We start from the raw sequence: 20,787 nt of genomic DNA on the forward strand, positions 1-20,787 counted from the left end.
AAAAAACTCTGCTACTCTATCTATGCCCCTCATAACCCTCAGGCACGGTAGTGTAGCGGTTAGCGTAACGCTATTACAGTGCCAGCAACCCGGGTTCAATTATGGCCGCTGTCTGTAAAAAGTTTGTACGCTCTGCCAGTGCCTGCGTGGGTTTCCTCCGGGTGCTCCAGTGTGTGGTTTCGCTCTCGCTCTCAGTGTTGAGACCACATCATGAACACAGAGCACTACACTAAAGTGTAAGCATAAGTAAATCACTGCTTCACCTGGAACATGTTCAGGGTGCTGGGCAACAGAAGAGAGGAGGTAAAAGAGCAGGTGTGGCTCCTGCAGTTACGTGGGAAGGTGCGATGAGAAGAGGGATGGGTATTGGAGACAGAAGAGCGAACCAGTGCAGTGCAGAGGGAACAGTTCCTTCAGAATTGAAGATCATTGAACTAAAACATTTTCTCCACAAATGTCTCACCTCCTGGGTCCATCCAGCATTTTCTGTTCCACTCCAATTTGTATGGGGCAGCATGGTAGGACAATGGTCAGTGCTCCCGGGACACAGGTTCAATGTGGGTTTCTGCTGAGTGTGCCCACATCCCAAATGTGCTGGTAGTTAATCGACTTCCGTAAATTTCTCCTTGGAGTAGCTAAACAGTAAAAGAATTAAAGATCGATGTGTGAGAGAGAATAAGTTGCAGGGGTACAAAGAAATACATAGAGGGGGAATGTAATGGATGGGATTCCTCTGCTGGGAGCTGGCATGGATCTGATGAACAGATTCCTTCTGTGCTGCAGTAGGTATAAAAGTACAGAGTCATAGAGTCATACAGCATGGAAACAGGCCCTTTGGTCCAACATCCATGCTGACCAAGATGCCCATCTAAGCTAGTCCCATTTACCCGCGTTTGGCCCATATCCCTCTAAACCTTTCCTATCCAAGTACCTGTCCAAATGGCTTTTAAATGTCATGATCTTCCTCTGGCAGCTTATTCCATATACTGTACGTGCCACCCTCTGTATTTGGAAAAAGTCTCCCCTCGGGTTCCTATTAAATCTTTCCCCTCTCACCTTAAACCTATGCCCTCTAATTCTTGATTCCCCAACTCTGGGATAAAGACTGTGTGCATTCACCCTGTATGCTAAATAATTTATGATTTGCTTAATCATGAATAGTGAAAATTCCAGCCTGAGTAACTGGCAAGTCTTCCAAAATCCATCTGATGAAGAACTTTTGACCTTCTGCAGCATTAAGTCTGTTTCTCTTCCCACAGACGCTCCTTGACCTGCTGAGTGTTTCTGACATTTTCTGTTTTATTTAAGAGTTCCAGAATCTGCATTTTGATTTTTGTCTAATGTACTGTTAACCCAGTGATGTATCTGTAACACATGCTGCTCATGAACCATGTAAAAATATCTGCAATTGGATTAAACAGATTAAGTCGGCAGAAGGATGAGGTTGAGATGCAGGCAATCCAGAAATGTAAGCACGTGGGAGATTAAATTCCATCATCAGGTTAAATTGTGTGAGTCCACTGCTAATTTTCTCATTTACCTGTCGTTCCATATTTAATTCTCACTAAATCCCTGTGCAGTGTCAGCAAGACTTGAGGGACAACTTCTTCACGCAGAGTGTGGTGTGTATGTAGAACGAGCTGCCAGAAGAAGTGGCTGAGGCAGGTACAATAGCAACATTTAACTGACATGGACAAGAAAGGTTTAGAGGGATATGAGACAAACGTGGGCAAATGGGACTGGCTTAGAGGGGCATCTTGGTTGGCATGGATGAGTTGGGTGGATGGGCTTGTTTCTGTGCTGTATGACTCTAAGACTTCCTTACTGTAACCTTCATTTCAAACAGGCTGAAGTGCAAACATACTATTTGCCACATTAATTACTTGCTGCATCTGCACATTCATGAACCAGCATGCCAAGAATCCCCATCCTCCAAGGTTTACTAATTTCTCACCATTTTATTGTTTGAGGTATTTATTTCAATTCCACATGGTTACCTTTAACTTTGCAAACAGGTGCTTCATCGGAACATTATCAAATGACATATTCACTGAAAGCAGCGTCGCAGATAGACAGGGTGGTGAAGGAGGTGTTTGACGTGCTGGCCCTCATTAGTCCGGGCACTGAGTATATAGAGTTGGGAAGTTACATTGCAGTTATATAAGGCATTGGTGAGGCCTCGCTTGGAGTATCGTGTACAGTTTTGGTCACCCTGTTATAGGAAAGATGTTATTAACCTAGAAAGAGTGAAGAAAAGATTTACCAGGATGTTGCCTGGACTTGGGGGCCTGAGTTACAAGGAGAGGTTGTATAGACTAGGACTTTATTCCCTGGAATGTAGGAGATTGAGGGGTGACCTGATACAGGTGTATAAGATCATGAGGGACATGGACACGGTGAAAGCATATAGTTGTTTTCCCAGGGAGGGGATGCTAAAAACAAGAGGGCAGAGGTTTAAGATCAGAGGCGAGAGATTTAAAAGGGACATCAGGGGCAGCTTCTTCATACAAAGGGTGGTGCGTATTTGGAATGAGCTGCCAGAAATAGTGGCTGAGGCAGGCACATCAGCAACATTTAAAAGCCATCTAGATAATTACATGGATAGGAGAGGTTTAGAGGGCTATGGGCCAAATGTGGATGGGGCTAGCTCACTGAGCAACACAGTTGGCATAGACAAGTTGGGCTGAAGGGCCTGTCTCCATGCTGTATGACTGACAGATCCCACGAGGCAGGTGATCCAAAACTTTGTGAAAGAGGTTTCAAGAAGCATCTTGTGGGGAGGGGAACAGCATTGGTTCAGGAAAGGGCTTGGCAGCTGTGACATAATGGCTAATGATGGAGTTATTAAATTCAGTCAAGAGATGCAGACGTGGAGGACTGCAAATATTGCAGCTGGTTTAGTGGGTAAAAGAGATTAGAAATGGGGTGTGGAGGGAGCCAAGTGATGCCACACAGCAATTTGGAAACAACCTTTAAGTTCAATGTCAGGCTCTTTACTCCTGGTGGCCTGCTCAGACCATTGTATACATCAACCATGGTTGCCTTTCTGATCTTCTGGTGATGTAGTTCATACTTTAGTTGATTGTTGCTCTGCACTGAACATTTTACAAGTTCAGTCCAAACTTGCTTCATGCACAAATGTAGTGGACTTCCAATGGGAATACCAGTGAAGGGGGGCAGCATCATCTGAAGCCAGAGAGACCCTGCCCCATGGGCTGTGTTGTCACAGTCCGTTAGCCTCTGCACTGAAATCGATGGGATAGTGTGAACGTTGGCTAATTGTCCATCACCGAACCAAGAACATCGCTGTGAAGTGAAGGCAGTGGTATTTGAGAAGAAAATAGATAGAACGTAGGACAGTACAGGCCCTTCGGCCCACAATGTTGTGCCGACTTATATAAACCTATGCCATGATCATCTAACCCTTTCCCTCGCAGCCAATAACCCTCCATTTTTCTTACATCCTTGTGCCTGTCTAAGAGTCTTTTGAATGTCCCTATTGTATCAGCCTCTACCACCACCCCCGGCAGTACGTTCCAGGCACCCACCACTCTCTGTGTAAGAAAAAAACCTGCCTCTGACATCTCCCCTAAACTTTCCTCCACTCACCTTAAACTGATGTCCTTTTCCTGCCAAACTCCCTGGCCCTGAAAGTTTAATCTTCCAAGTTAAAGGAATGAAACTTAAGTTATTAGACATTCTTAAGTAAATACACCTACTGGTCCCTGTCTCACCCCTCTCTCTCTCCTCTTTATACTGGTTATCTTCTCTCTACACACTCAGCCCTGATGCAGGGTGTCAAACCGAAATGTTGACCATTTCTTTGCACCCCACAGACGCTGCTCGACTCACTGAGTTCCTCCAGCAGATTTTGTTGTTCCAGGTTTTCTTAGTTTTTTCTATTTGTTTCCCTTAATCCCATCAGTAGTTCCAAATTTATGGAGACACAAGAGACTGCAGACACTAGAATCTGGAGCAACACACAATCTGCTGGAGGAACTCAATGGGTTGAGCAGCATCTGTTTTGAAATCTACAGATGTACGGTGGAGAGCGTTCTGACTGGTTGCATCACCGCCTGGTATGGAGGCTCCAATGCACAGGATCACAAGAGGCTGCAGAGGGTTGTAGACTCAGCCAGCTCCATCACAGGCACAACCCTCCCCACCATCGAGGACATCTTTAAGAGGCGGTGCCTCAAGAAGGCGGCATCCATCGCTAAAGATCCTCACCACCCGGGACATGCCCTCTTCTCATTACTACCATCAGGGAGGAGGTACAGGAGCCTGAAGACGCACACTCAATGATTCAGAAACAGCTTCTTCCCCTCTGCCATCAGATTCCTGAACGGTTCATGAACACTACCTCATTATTCCTTTATTTTGCACTATTTATTTGTAATTTTTTATGTGTTTGCACTGTACTGCTGCTGCAAAACAACAAATTTCACATCATATGCATCAGTGATGATAATTCTGAATCTGATTGCACCTGCTTCCAGCCTCACTGAAAGAAGTTTGTTAAATATACAGTTTTAAGTATTTTGAGCTGGTTTATAAATGTGGCCCTTTAGAGGGCACTAAAGCTTCAGAAAATGCTTTGCTCTACCGATTTGCCTTCAGCACTCCAGTTCCAGAGAAAAATTAAAAGACTTGCATTTCTGTGTGCCTTTCACAGCCACAGGACACCCCAGAGTGTTTTCCAGCCAATCCACTGCTTCTTTGAAGAGCAGCTACTGATGACACAAGAGACTGCAGATGCTGGAATCTGGAGCAAAATTCAAACTACTGGAGGAACTCAGTGGGTCAAGCAGCAACTGTGAGGGTGTGGGAAGGAATTACGAAGTTCTGATGGAGGGTCTTGACCTGAAGTTTCAACATTTCCTTTACCCCTACCCATGTTGCTCAACCCACTGAGTTCCTCCAACAGTGGGTTTGTAGCTACTGATCAATTGATTCTTGGAGCAAAAGTCGAAAATAACCATTGAAGCATAAAATGACTTTAATGATCAATCAAACCTTGACACCTCATGGAATTAGATATTTTAAACCCAAATTCCAGATCTACTCTGCATTCTTAGGCAAATTCTGACATGTGATACTAATACTCATCTAATACACATTCACCCAACAGTTTAAAGTATCTAAATGTTTTTCTTCATGACCTCATTTCATGTTGAACAACTTACTGGTTTAAAAAGGTTCTGCTGTCTGGTTTTTAAAAATTGCAGCTAACATATTTCTTCCAAGGTTTCTTAAAAAAAAGACAACTCTTTTCTACTCTAAGGTAATGGTGCAGATACCTCAGGAAGCCACAAACTTTTGTATCACAACGCTTTTCTTGACCACTAGCTATTACACACCTTGTGACAATGACATAATTTTGAAGTGTGGTCCCTTATGTTACATAGGAAGCAAGGCAGCCAATTTGTGCACAGCAAGTTCCCATAAACTGCAAAGTGAGAATGAGCAGATAATCTGTTGCTCTGACAGGAATACATTTTGGCCAGGACTCTGAGGATAATTCACTTTTCTTTGCAATGGTGAGGCTGAATTTCTTCGAGTTAACACTTCATATGCAAAGCAGCAGTCCTGCCAAGCTGCAAATCCTTTTTAATGAAGTATTTTCTATGAAATAAAGTAGTTACAATAGAATAAACATTTACTTATGTAGTTCATCCGGACACAGGCAACTGTTAGTGCAGTCACACACAGAGCAAACCTTGTTTTTGAAGATACCATCTAAGCTCTTTGTTCATATGCATTATGTGCAGAGGAAGCTTGGTGGGAGTGAAGTTATGTGTTGTCTTTCCCAGTTGGTCCTTTGCTGGCTTCTGCCTTGTGGATCTTGGAATGTATTAGTCTGCAGCACTCCACCATGGTTGGTACCTTCTGCCAGAATGCCATCAGGGGAAGGCAATGCCACTTGTTCTCTGTACCAATGCCAGAGGCTACAGAGAGTAGTGGACACAGCCCGGTCCATCACAGACACAGCCCTCCCCACCATCAGCAGCATCTACATGAGGCGCTGCCTCAAGTGGGTGGCATCATCATCAATGATCGCCATCATCTGGGTCATGCACTCTCCTTGCTGCCACCATGAGGCTGGAGGTACAGAAGCCTCCCATCCTTGGACTCTGTCTTTACCTCTCGCTGCCTTGGCCAAGCAGCCAGCATAATCAAAGACCCCACCCACCTGGGTCATTCTCTCTTCCCTCCTCTTCCATCAGGTAGAAGATACAGGAGCCTGAGGGCATGTACCACTAGGCTTAAGGACAGCTTCTACCCCACTGTGATAAGACTATTGAATGGTTCCCTTATACAATGATGGACTCTGACCTCACGATCTACCTTGTTGTGACCTCGCACCTTATTGCACTGCACTTTCTCTGTAGCTGTGACACTTTACTCTGTACTGTTATTGTTTTTACCTGTACTACCTCAATGCACTCTGTACTACCTCAATGCATTGTGTAATGAATTGACCTGTATGATCGGTATGCAAGACAAGTTTTTCACTGTACCTCGGTACAAGTGACAATAATAAACCAATACCAATACCCCACACCACCAGGTTCAGAAGCAGCTACTTTCCTACAACCATCAGGTTCTTGAACCGACCTGCACAACCCCAACCCTACCTCAGCAACAGAACACTACGGACTGCCTCTTGCACTACCGTGGACTTGTCTCTGATGGCGTTTTTGCACTACTGTCTTGTTTTGCACTTTTGCTTCATGGCCTCGTCTAACTTATGTATAATTTATGTTCTGTGTGTTGTCTGAATCTACGTGCTCGTGATGCTGCTGCAAGCAAGTTTTTCACTGCACCTGTACCTCACTGCACATGACAATAATCTCAATGATTAGCCTGTCATAATGTTAGCTAAGGATTGAAATCCCATCTTTCTGTCTGTGATGAGTCAAGATTGTGTCATTGAGTCATGGCTGACACTGTGAAGTGACTGAAGTCGAAAATAAAACTGTGATGTTATAACCAAATGTTTGATGTGATGGCTATTTCTGGATGAGCATAATGATAGTAAAATCACACTAATTATTTTTTTAATGGATTATTCAGGCAGAGACTGTTAAATATAATGGTTTGAGAGAAACAAAAGAGTGCAGATGCTGGAATCTACAGTCCTTTGTTAAATATAATGGTTTGGTTGTAGGTTTTGGTAAAAAATCAGGTTTTTCAGTTACCTCCTTGTACTGTGCTCACTGTCCATGGGTGATTATTCATCATGTGGCCAATGTGAATGGCATGGTAGCTTTAGTTCTGTGTAGGCAGCTGGCGTTCTTGATGAGAGGTAGCCGGACTTCCCCATTGTGTTTGAGCTGAGGTCCTGTGAAGATAATCAGGACTCACCATTTCACACCCGCCTCCAACCACACAACCTTTGCATGCGGATCAAACAAATCAGCAGCTCACAGAGAGGCTTGTAAAGACTGCGCGTTTTTTGACTACTGACTTTTCTTTTTGTCTGGGCAACAGAGGACATTCCGAAAGTAGCTGTGCCCAACACCACTCCAGTAACAGCCTTATCCACCCACCACCATCAGCTTCTCCCCACTTTGGCTGCACTATCACTACCAGATTTCCAGAGTACTCTGATCAATGAGGTGCTTTGGCCCTCATCTTGCATAGGGTCCCCACCTGTTTTATTGCAAATGAGACCCAGTCGCCACAATGGATTGGGATGAGGGGTAGCTGCTGCCACTGGGAAGTTCTGGTGTTTTGTCTCATTGTCCGTACAAACTGGTCAGCAGGCTGCATGGCAACAAATCCCACCCATTTTTGGCAATTGGTTATTATACAGATATAACTGTATCTGTAAGTGAGGCTTTGGCTGCATGCCATCCATATAGATCATTCCAAACATAAGTACATCGAGTTGGTACAGAAAGAAGAACAGTAATGGAATGCAGAATATAGTGTTACAGTTACGGAGAAAGTGCGGTGCAGGTAGACAAATAAGGTGCAAGGGCCATGTCGAGGTCTATTGAGAAATCAAGAGTTCATCTTTATGGTACAAGAGGTCCGTTCAATAGTCTTATAACAGCGGGATAGAAGCTGTCCTTGAGCCTGGTGGTACGTGCTTTCAGGCCGATGGGAGGGGGGAGAAGAGAGAATGTCCGGGGTAAGTGATGTCCGGGGTGGGTGGGGTCTTTGATTATGTTGTCCTCAGTGGAAATCCATATGGATGATCAGTGTGGAAACAGCAAGAGGATCTGGGGGTGATTTAACTTGCAAACATCGATTCTGTTTCTCAAAAATTCAAATGTTTGGACCATGGCTGGTAACTGGTTTATTATTGTCACATGTATCAAGATACAGTGAAAAGCTTTAGTTTGCATGCCATCCAGACAAATCATTCCATATATAAATACATTGAGGTGGTAACAAGGAAAAAGCAATAACAGTGAGGAGACCTGGAGCCAAGTGGTCAGGATGGTGCCCAACATGGGTTTTGGTGTCAGTACCAGTTGGTAGCATTGTCAACAATGGCTTCCATCACTTGCAGACGTTTGACAGTAGACTGTTCAGGCAATAACTAGCCAGATTGGATTTGTCCTGTTTTTCTTGAAACATCACATACCTGGTCAATTTTCCATACTGTCAGTAGATGCCAGTGTTGTAACTGAACTGGAACAGCTTGGCTGGAGGAACAGCTAGTCCTGGAGCACAGGTCTTGAGTAACACACACAAGTTGCTGGAGGGACTCAGCAGGTCAGGCAGCATTTTGTCTGTGTCGCTCAGTCCAGATGAAGGGTCTCGGCCCGAAACGTCGACTGTTCGTTTCCCTCCATAGATGCTGCCCAACCTGCTGAGTTCCTCCAGCATTTTGTGTGTGTTGCTCCAGATTCCAGCATCCGCAGAATCTCTTGTGTCACAGATTTTGAGTATTTTGGGTGAAATGTCGTCTAGTCCTGTAACTTATGCTGGATTCACTGCTGAAAGTCATGTCGAATCAAATTTGCTGTTGGTGGGAATCTCGGGAGATATCGGAGATGGATCAGCCACTCAGCTGCTTCTGGTGACTGCTTCAGGCTTGTCTTCAGCACTGGCATGCTGGGCTATGTCATCACTGAGGACGTGAATGTTCTTGGAGACTCCCTTTCAGTTAGCTGATTAACTGTTTGCCAACACATTGGAATAAATGTGGCTCGACTGTGAGCTCCTATCTGATCTGCTTGCTGTGGGATTGGTTATGGAGTCATAGACTCATACAGCACGAAACAGGCCCTTCAGCCCGACTAGTCCATGCCAACCAAGGTGCCCACGTAAGTTAGTCCCATTTGACCACATTTGGCCCGTATCCCTCTAAACCTTTCCTATCCATGTGCCTGTCCAAATGTCTTTTAAACGTTGTAATCGTACTTGCCTCCACCACTTCCTCTGGCAGCTCGCTCCACATACCCACCACCCTCTACGTAAAGAAGTTGCCCCTCAGGTCCCTTTTAAATATTTCCCCTCTCACCTTAAACCTACGCTGAGTAGTTTTTGGTCCACTCACCCTAGGAAAAAGACTGAGTGCATTCACCCTATCTATGCCCCTCATGATTTTATACACGTCCATAATGTCACCCCTCAGTCTCCTACACTCCAAGGAATAAGGTCCTAGCCTGCCCAACCTCTCCCTATAACACAGGCCTTCGAGTCCTGGCAACATCCTCGTAAACCTTTTCATTCTTTCCAGCTTAATGACGCCCTTCCTATAACAGGGTAAAGTTCTACATGTTGAAGATGCTCCCAGAATGCTGTGGCTCAGGATTGCTACAACGTAGACCCAGTTGATGAGGGAAGTGCAATGTATTTCCAAGACAGGCTGTATGTAACTTGGACAAAAACCTGCAGGGAGTGGTCTTCCCAGCACAGACTTCCCTTCTTTGTGGCAGTAGAGTTTGTGAGGACAGGAGGTGCTGTCTGAGTTGCCTGTGTGAGTTACTGCAGTGTATTTTGTAGATGGAATTGGTGGTGGAGGAGGTAGATGGGATGCTAATCAAGTACGTTGCTTCGTCCTGCATGATGTTGAGCTCCTTGAGTGTTGTTGGGGCTGTGCTTAGAGTCATAGAGTCAAACAGCACGGAAACAGGCCCTTCGGCCCAACTCGTCCATGCCGACTGTGTTGCCCAGCGAGCTGGTCCCATCTGCCCGCGTTTGGCCCATAGCCCTCTAAACCTCTCCTACCCATGTACTTATCTAGATGCCTTTTAAATGTTGCTGATGTGCCCGCCTCAACCACTATTTCTGGCAGCTCGTTCCAAATACGCACCACCCTTTGTGTGAAGAAGCTGCCCCTGATGTCCCTTTTAAATCTCTCGCCTGATCTTAAACCTATGCCCTCTTGTTTTTAGTACCCTCTCCCTGGGAAAAAGACTTTCACTCTGTCTATGCCCCTCATTACCTTATACACCTCTATCAGGTCACCCCTCAATCTCCTACGTTCCAGGGAATAAAATGCTAGTCTACACAACCTTTTCCTGTAACTCAGGCTTAAGTCCAGGGAACATCCTAGTAAATCTTTTCCCCACTCTTTCTAGTTTAATAACATCTTTCCTATAACAAGGTGACCAAAACTGTACACAATACTCCAAGTGCAGCCTCACCAACGTCTTATATAACTGCATCATAACTTCCTAACTCCTGTACCCTGACTGATGAAGGCCAGTGTGCCAAACGCCTCCTTCACCACCCTGTCTACCTGTGATGCCGCTTTCAGTGAACTATGCACTTGCACTCACAGGTCTCTCCGTTCAGTAACACTCCCCAGGGCCCTAACATTCACTGTATAAGTCCTACCCTAGTTTGACCTCTCAAAATGCAACACCTGACAGTTATCTGGATTGAAAGCCATTTGCCAATCCTCAGCACACATACCCAGCTGATCAAGAACCCCCTGTAATTTTTCATAACCTTCTACAGTCTACAATGCCACCTATTTTAGTATCATCTGTAAACTTACTAACCACGCCTTGTACATTTACATCCAAATCATTTATATAAATCACAAACAACCAAGGTCCCAGCACCGACCCCTGTGGCACACCACTAGACACAGGCCTCCAGTCCGAGAAACAACCTTCAACCACCTTGTCCACGCCAGTGCAAGGAATTTCATCCCACGCCGGACAATAGGAAAGACTTGGGGAGTTGGGAAAGTCGGGGAGTCAGGAAGTATCACACAGTGGAGAGTTTTCCATCTATTTCTGTGGAATCAGCGATTAAAGGCTTTTGAAACGCCATCGGCAAAAAAGAAACCATCAGAACATGAACAATGTTCCAACTTATCTTGGCTACATTTAGTTTTTTTGACTTGGCAGATGATGACAACTATGGAAGATAGTGATCTGTATGTAATGAAATAATTGGGAACACATTTAAGAACATGTTTACACAGATTGTAAGATTTTGTCTTATACCATTCACAGATGTTCTCAACTTACATAGTGCTTATATTTATTTTGGCTTTTTAAGCCTCTGTCATGGCTTTCACTTCTGCAGCTGTGTGATGGTGCAGAGCTCTGGGAGACGATGAATAGGTCTCTTGCTTCCAGTGATGCCAATTTATGTAGAGTTTCCTGACAACTGATAGTCTTCCATTAATGAGGATTTCAACTGTGGCTTACTGAGACCAAAGCTTAAAAATCTAGTGCAGTGAAGGAGCACTGCATTGTCAGGAGAGGTGGAACCATCCACCTTCTCAGATGGATCATGGTTCTATTTCAAGGAGTGCAGGTGAGCCAAGGTTGAAGTCCTGGCCAGTAGTTATCCCCTAAATTAGTGAAATTTGGCCATTCTGCTTTCCCGGAGCAGCGACTGCTATTCAAAAAGAACTTCATTGGTTGTTGGCAACACAAAAAGCACTGGAGGAACGCAATGGGTCAGGCAGCATCTGTGGAGGGAAATGGGCACTCGATGTTTCAGGTCGAGACTTTTCACCAGGACCCAGAGGGTCTTGACACGAAACGTTGACTATCCATTTCCCTCCACAGATGCTGCCTGACCCCCTGAGTTCCTCCAGCATTTTATGTGTTGCTCCAGATTCCAGCTTCTGCTGTCTCTCTTGTGTCTTCATTGTTATTGTTCCTTTGGAGATTCTTTGATTATATTGATTCTTTACTCGATTATATTTGATTCTTTGATTTGGAGATTCTTCAGGGTTCAACCCGGAAAAGTGTGAATTGATACACTTTGGAAGATCAAGTTTGAAGGCAGAATACAAGGTTAGTGGCAGGACTCTGCAGTGTGGAGGAACAGAGGGATCTTGGGGTCCACGTCCATAGGTCCCTCAAGGTTGCCACGCAGGTCAATAGGATTGTTAAGAAGGTGTATGGTGTATTGGCCTTCATTAGTTGGGGTATTGAGTTCAAGAGCCACAAGGTAATATTGCAGCTCTATAACACTCTGGTTAGAGTGCACTTGGAGTATTGTGTTCAGTTCTGGTCGCCTCATTATAGGAAGGATGTGGAAGCTTTAGAGGGGATGCAGAGGAGATTTACCAGATTGTTGCCTGGATTGGAGAGCATGTCTTATGAGGATAGGTTGAGCGAGCTAGGGCTTTTCTCTTTGGAGAGAAGGAGGATGAGAGGGGACTTGATGGAGGTGTACAAGATGATAAGAGGCATAGATCGAGTGGACAGTCAGAGACTTTTTCCCAGGGCGACAATGGCCAACACGAGGGGGCATAATTTTAAGGTGATTGGAGGAAGGTATGGGGGGGGGATATCAGAGGCCAGTTTTTTACACAGAGAGTGGTGGGTGCGTGGAACGCACTGCCGGCAGAGGTTATGGGGGCAAATACATTAGGGACATTTAAGAGACTCTTAGATAGACACATGAATGACAGAAAAATGGAGGGCTATGTGGGAGGGAAGGGTTAGATCGATCTTAGAGCAGGATAAAATGTCGGCACAACATTGTGGGCTGAATGGTCTGTACTGTGCTGTAGTGTTCTATGTTCTATAACAGGTGCTATATAAATGCCTGCTTACTCATCAATTGCTGAATCAATTGAAATCCAACTAGAAGTCTTCCAATTTGGATTTGTGATTATTTTTAAGGTTCCTACAACTCTCTTTCAGTTCTTTAATGAGTTGAGAGCCAGGATTTTAACCCATGTATATTAGCTCAATTATAAATGTATTTTCCTTGCTTTGAACCAAGATGCTTTTTTGTAAATCACTCATTTCATTTTATGGGCATTCCTCATGGCCTTTGCCCCCAAGTGGAGTGAGGTTTCTGAAGGCTAACAAGCTGTGGAAATCAAGTAAACACACACCAGTGGTTTGAGTTAAAGGTCCACATCTAAATCTTTGCCCTGCTTAATTGTCTTTTAATTCCTTTCCTGCAGGCAACACTACACCACAAATATATTTAGAATTATGCCTGTTCGAATTGTTGTTGTTGAGCTGTTTAACCCTAGCGCAAAAATTTCTGGTTTAAAACAATAAAAAACAAAACGCAACCATGCAAATTTCCTATTTTAATTTTTAATTTGCTTTCAGAAATTTGTGTGTGGTTTTCAAAATGTTCACACAGACTATATTTGGGATGTGCAGTTCACTGATGTGAATGTAGCCACATTTTAATGAGGTAATATGGCTTTAAATATGAATTTAATATGACAGTAAAACCTCCGGACAGCAGCCGGCATATTCACAGACCCCACCCACCCTGGACAGTCTCTCTTCTCCCCTCTCCCATCGGGCAGAAAATACAAAAGCCTGAAAGCATGTACCACCAGACACAAGGACAGCTTCTTGGTGTCCATGTCCATAGATCCCTCAAGGTTGCCGTGCAGGTCGATAGGGTTGTTAAGAGGGCGTATGGTGTGTTGGCCTTCATTAGTTGGGGGATTGAGTTCAAGAGCCGCGAGGTGATGTTGCAGCTCTAGAAGAACTCTGGTCAGAGCACACTTGGAGATTTGTGTTCCGTTCTGGTCGCCTCATTATAGAAAGGATGTGGAAGTTTTAGAGAGGGTACAGAGGAGATTTACCAGGATGCTGCCTGGATTGGAGAGCATATCTTATGAGGATAGGTTGAGCGAGCTAGGGCTTTTCTCTTTGGAGAGAAGGAGGATGAGAGGGGACTTGATAGAGGTGTACAAGATGATAAGAGGCATAGATCGAGTGGACGGTCAGAGACTTTTTCCCAGGGCGACAATGGCTAACACAAGGGGGCATAATTTTAAGGTGATTGGAGGAAGGTATAAGGGAGATGTCAGAGGTAAGTTTTTTTTACATAGACAGTGGTGGGTGCGTGGAACGCACTGCCAGCAGAGGTTGTGGGGGCAGATACATTAGGGACATTTAAGAGAGATAGACACATGAATGATAGAAAAATGGGGGGCTATGTGGGAGGGAAGGGGTAGATAGATATTAGAGCAGGATAAAATGTCCACCCAACATCATGGGTTGAAGGACCTGTACTGTGCTGTAATGTTCTATGTTCTATCCCGCTGTTATAAGACTATTGAATTGTTCCCTAGTACGATAAGATGCACTCTTGACCTCACAATCTTCCTCGTTATGGCCTTGCACCTTATTGTCTACCTGCACTGCACTTCCTCTGTGGCTGTGACACTTTATTCTGCGTTCTGTATTGTTTTACCTTGTACTACCATGATGCACCATGTAATGAATGAATTGACCTGTACGATCGGTTTGCAAGACAAGTTTTTCACTGTACCTCTGTACAAGTGAAAATAATAAACCAATTCCAATTCAATAATAAGTGCATATTATATATTTTGACTTAGTTGCACACCACGAAGAATGAAAGTTGATGCCTCTCTTAAGTTGACTTTATCAATTAAAAATACCAGATTTTGCTGAACACTAATAAAAACTTAAATGAACTAAAAATCCTGAAAAATTAAGGTGGCATTTCTCCCCGGTTCTGGTCTCCATTACACATCCTGTATTCTGGCAGACTCATCTCAGTTTACACAAGTCCAGGTGGAAATGTTCGATGATCTTGAACCTCCTGATTTCCTCTCCCTTGCCTCAAATCTGCACAGGGGAGGCCATTTGGTCCATCATACCCGAGCTAGCTTTTTTTTAAACTTAGAACCAGGAACAGGAGTGGGGCCCTCTAATCAGCTGAGCCATTCAAAAGCAAGGCTGTTTCTCCATCCTAAGTGCACAATCCCACAATATTCCCATATCCCTCAAATCCCTTTGGGCTCAGCCTTGAATCCACTGAAGTACCAGCAACCACAGGGTAGACATGGACCAGCCACTAAGCTGAGGTGCAAATATCAATGGACAATGTAAGCACTCTAGGGAGTAATCAGCACATCTGACACATTGAGTAAAAGAGAAATGCAGCCTGCAGTGGTCGTGATTCCGTTCCCCATCACACAGCCAAAACCATCCCCCACCCCCCGCGATCCCACCTGCAACTCAAGAACGTGACAGATAAAGACGATGAGTTAAAGAAATTTATGAGGATGTTGCCGGGACTCGAGGGACTGAGTTATGGAGAGAGGTTGAACAGGTTGGGACTTTTTTCATTGGAGTGCGAGAGAATGAGGGGTGATCTTATAGAAGTGTATAAAATTATGAGGGGCATAGATAGGGTGAATATGCGCAGTCTTCTTCCCAGGGTTCAGGAATCAAGAACTAGAGGGCACAGGTTTATGGTGAGAGGGACAGATTTAATAGGAACCTGAGGGGCAACTTTTTCACCCAAAGAGTGGTCAGTATATGGAACGAGCTGCCAGTGGAAGTGGTTGAGGCAGGTACATTAACAGCATTTAAAAGGCACTTGGACAGGTACATGGATAGGAAAGGTTTAGCAGGATATGGGCCAAACATGGGCAAATGGGACTAGCTTAGATGGGCATCTTGGTCAGCATGGACCAGTTGGGCCGAAGGACCTGTTTCAGTGCTGTCTGACTCTACGACTCTTAAAGCATTAGGTAAGGAAAAGAACAACTGGAGATAAGCAGGAAGCAAACAAGGGAAGCTGCAGGAGACAACATTTTATTCCACTTGTTGACAAGTTAATTGAACATTTTAAACTAGAAACTATTTTAGTCACAATGATAAAAGAACAACCTGAAAATATCAAATATTAAGTAAATACCTGAAAGTAACTAAAAATTAAATATGCTACTGTTCTGATTAATATAAATGTCTAAACTTTGTAATTACAGTACTTAAGGTTTTGAGGGTTCAACACCAGAGACACAAGCATTCAGTCCACAGTGACACTCCAGTGTCCTACTGAAGGAGTGCTGCTCTGTTGGAAGTGCCAGGAGTCAGATGAGAGTTTAAAGTCCAGTCCTTCCTCTCCAATGAGTGCAAAAGACCATATCGCATTCCTTTGAAGATAGGGAGGTATCCCTACTGTCTTGGCCAATATTAATCCCACATCCAACATCACTAAAACATATCAGCAGTGAGATCTTGCCATGCATCACCTGTCTTCTGTACTTCCTATATAACAGACCAGATTCAAAAATGGTATCTTCTGTTGTAAGGCACTTTGGAAAGCCCTGAGGTCTTGAAGGTGCTGTATAAATGCAAGTTCTTTGTTTCTTAAAGTAATCTCCCCATTAACTTGAAATTGATGCCACACTTAGTAGTTTTTCCTCTCCCCCCTCAATGTTAGCTTCCTCCAACAATGCACGTTATAAATAAATGATGGAAAGAATTATCATCCCGTTTCTCCGCTTAAATCTTGGAATAAATACGTTTGTTTGAGAAGTGGCTTTCAAAGTGAGTTGTCCAAAATCAAAAGGCCGTAAACGATGATTATAATTTTTTGTTTAAAGCCACATGACTGACAAAGTGATATTTTCCATTGTAAACGTTGAAGTGTGATTGGACCACAACCACTCAACAGTGAAATAGTGGGAAGAGCCAGAATCCAGCCAAGAACATCCAATACGATGAGGAGTTAAGGTTGAGTTAATACTTAGTTCAAGTATTAAATCCATTTCAATCTGCTGTTTGATAGTTATTTTGCAGTTTCACCCACAGAATAGTTGCTTTGTTCGCCATCCCGTACAGTTCCGTAAGAATTGATATTGTTGAGCTCTGGTTGGATTTTACCTGACTTTTTCTGCTCTATAAAAGAAAGAGAAAATATTGTTCATCTATTTCCTTTTAACATTTAATTACTTAAGATGGAATTAATATTGCTGACCTATCTGGATGCTTCAATGCTTGGTATGGCAACTGCCCAGGACCGCAAGAAACTGCAGAGAGTTGTGGACACAGCCCAGCGCATCACAGAAACCAGCCTCCCCTCCGTGGACTCTGTCCCAAGAAATTTCTCTCAAGGATTCTCATGACCCACAAGAACACAAGAAAATAGAGTCAGGAGTAGGTCATGTGGCTCTTTGAGCCTGTGTCTGTTAACAAAACTAGGCTTACACTGTGACTGTTTTGAAGAGGTACTCTAAACAGGCGCATATTGTACACACACAGAGTCACCCACATATATTCCGATTGATTACTGAGGAAAGGGCTGTTACCACCGGCCCCGTAACACACAGGCTTCTGACTGGTGGTTCACCATCAGATAAAATATTAATCTAATTTCTGTCAGCCCTTACGGATGGATATGCAAAAGATCGAAGGACATAATTTTGAAGTATCTCCAGTACCCTGGGCTAATATTCAACCATCGATAACAGTATCATTATTATATTGTTGTTTGTGGGAGCTTGCTGTGCATAAGTTGCCTGCCATGTTTCCAATAGTGATTACATTCCAAAAGTACTTCATTGGTTGTAAAATGATTTTGGATATCCTAATGGTGTTGGCAGGAGGGTGGAGGGGATATCGAAAGCGGGAATATCCTGCACTGTAATTTATGTAAAATACAGGCAAACACAATTATAGAGACAACAGAGATGACATAACTATTTTGCGTGATTACCCTACAGGAAAGTGTTATTCAAAGACCTTTCTATCAATTCCATCATTGCAGAATGTAAAAGCCGAGGGGTGCTACCACACTACATCGAGAGGGAGTGGAATTGTTCCCAATGGCAACACTCCAAGTAAAATATCCCTATTATCTAAGGAAAGAATTAAGAATGACAAGACATTAACAAATCCATTAGAAAAGTGTGTCAGAGAGATTTAGTAAGTCAAATGAAGGAAGAGATATCACGTTCCAAATTCCAAAGAATGATAAAAGTAAAAAGATTTGCATTTATATAGTGTCTTATACATTCCTCTGAGGACCTCTCAAATTTGTAAACAGCCAGTGAAGTACTTTGGAATTGTAGCCACTATGACATTGCAACAGGAGGTGAAGTGAAGAAGTTGAATTTTACAAAGGTATATTTGCCAAAAGTTGTGATACAGAGGTGGACATTGCTGGAAAGGCCAATGCCCCTTGGGAAGCAGGTGGTGAGCCACCTCCACGAACCACTGCAGACCTCCTGGTGCTCCCACAGTGCTGCCGGAGAGACAGTTCTGGGATTTTGACCCGGCACTACTGGAAGAACAGCAACATATTTCCGAGTCAGGATGATGTGCAACTTGGAAGGGAGCCTGTGATGGTGCTCCCAGCTGCCCCTGACCATTTTGGTGGTAGAGTTCATGGGTTTGAGAGGTGCTGTCAAACAACCTTACAACACCGGTTAAGCCACACTTGAGTAGTGCGTGCAGTTCTGGTCGCCACACTACAGGAAAGATGTGGACACAAGGGACTGCAGATGCTGGAATCCGGAGTAACAAACAATCTGCCAGAGCAACTCAGCGGATCGAACAGCATCTGTGCCGGGGAGAGGAATTGTCAATGCTTCTGATGGAAACCCTGCATAGGAAGGATGTGATTGTGCCACAAGGAGTGCAGAAGAGATTCACCAGCACATTGCCTGGATTGGAGGGCTTTAGCTATAGGGAGAGTTTGGACAGGCTGGGCTTGCCTTCCTTGCAGAGAAGCTTGCTGAAGTCACCTGATAGAGGCGTACAAGATTATGAGAAGCACGGATAGAATCCTCTTCCCCGTGGTCAGGGTACCAAAAACAAGACGGTGTAGATTGAAGGTGAGACGATGGAAATTTAAAGGGGACCTGAGGGTTAATGTTCTTTCGCACAGAGAGTGGCCGAGATCTGGAATCTGGAGCTGGTGGAATCAGACACAATTACTATGTTTAAGAGGCATTTAGAAGTTTATGGTCCTAGTGTAGAAGGGAAAAGGGGTCGGCATTGACATGCTGGGCTGAAGGGCCTGTTTCCGTGCTGTACGACTTTTAAAAGGACACCATGCAGGTAGTGAGCACTTCAGCTGCAGAGTGTCGGTGGTGGCGGGAGTGAGGAGGCTGAGAGACCGATATATGGGAGCAATCTACAGCTCTAAGTACTCCTGCAAAACAATCAGTTCGATTAAATATAATTACCCACTCAATCATTTCCCTTGACACCGCAACAAATGTAAGAGACTGGACTGCTCCAAACAACAGGACATTAATTATGTTTAATACAGAAATAGACAGCAAATTAACTCATTAGTGCCCAGGTAAATGTGTGGAGTGGCTTTCTATTCCAAAGGGGAGGTTTGTTTTCTGCCTCGTAGGAAGGTGCAAAATTATTCCAGAGCTTTCTGGCTTACTTTCCATATTTTTATTAAGACCAGTTAGCCCATCGAGTCAATCCTGGCTCTCAGAGCGATCTCATCGGTCCCAATCCCACACCTATTTTCCCTGTAATAGAGTCATACAGCACGGCAACAGACCCTTCACCCCAACTCATCCATGCTGACCAAGATGCCCATCTAAGCTCGTCCCATTTGCCCGAATTTGGCCCATATCCCTCTGAACCTTTCCTATCCATGTACCTGTCCAAACGTCTTTTAAACATTGTAATTGTGCCCGCCTCCACCACTTCCTCTGGCAGCTCGTTCCTTATACCCACCACCCTCTGTGTGAAAACTTGCCCCTCAGGTCCCCTGTAAATCCTTCCCCTCTCACCTTAAACCTATGCCCTCTAGTTTTTGACTCATAACTATTATTATTTTGATTCCCATGTATTATTAACTTATTGTCCTTCACACGCCCATCAATTCTCCCCAACTCTCCTGCCATCCACCTGCATTGGGGGTGGGGGGGGCGGGGCAGATTACAGTGGCCAAATACTCCACCGTCACGTCACGTCTGTGGGCAGAAAAGCAGAGTCAACGTTTCAGGTCGAAGACCCTTTGTCAGAACTGGGAAGGAGCTGCAGAGAGGGTCGGAAATCTCTCTGATTCAAGGGAATCTCTGATCCTTGGGATCAACAGTAAATTGGTATTGGTATTGGTTTATTCTTGTCACTTGTACCGAGGTACAGTGAAAAACTTGTCTTGCATACCATTCATACAGGTCAATTCATTACACAGTGCAGTTACATTGAGTTAGTACAGAGTGCATTGATGTAGTACAGGTAAAAACAATAACAGTACAGAGTAAAGTGTCATAGCTACAGAGAAAGTGCAGTGCAATAAGGTGCAAGGTCACAACAAGGTAGATCATGAAGTATGAGGGAACTGTTCAATAGTCTTATCACAGTGGGGTAGAAGCTGTCCTTAAGTCTGGTGGTACGTGCCCTCAGGCTCCTGTATCTTCTACCCGATGAAAGAGGAGAGAAGAGAGAATGTCCCTGGTGGGTGGGGTCTTTTGATTATCCTGGCTGTTTCACCAAGACAATGAGAGGTATAGACAGAGTCCAAGGAGGGGAGGCTGGTTTCCATAATGCGCTGGGCCGTGTCCACAACTCTCTGCAGTTTCTTGCGGCCCTGGACAAAGCAGTTGCTATACCAAGCCATACAGTAAATGGAGAC

At 44.2% G+C, this 20,787-nt stretch overlaps 1 protein-coding gene across 2 annotated transcripts in view; it reads right to left on the reverse strand.

The window, feature by feature from the left end:
• Nucleotides 1–15,973: 15,973 nt before the first annotated feature.
• LOC127574473 (NIPA-like protein 2) overlaps nucleotides 15,974–20,787 on the reverse strand; it is an 83,062-nt gene continuing 78,248 nt past the window's right edge. For both annotated transcript variants that reach the window (XM_052023501.1, XM_052023500.1), the window contains one exon: nucleotides 15,974–17,078. Coding sequence is in view for 1 of the 2 variants with exons in the window: in XM_052023500.1 (XP_051879460.1) it covers nucleotides 16,969–17,078 (110 nt within the window). In the remaining variant the exon portion in view is untranslated. The remainder of the gene's footprint in view (nucleotides 17,079–20,787) is intronic.

Source organism: Pristis pectinata, chromosome 9, assembly GCF_009764475.1.
Source record: "Pristis pectinata isolate sPriPec2 chromosome 9, sPriPec2.1.pri, whole genome shotgun sequence".
NCBI lineage: Eukaryota > Metazoa > Chordata > Chondrichthyes > Rhinopristiformes > Pristidae > Pristis > Pristis pectinata.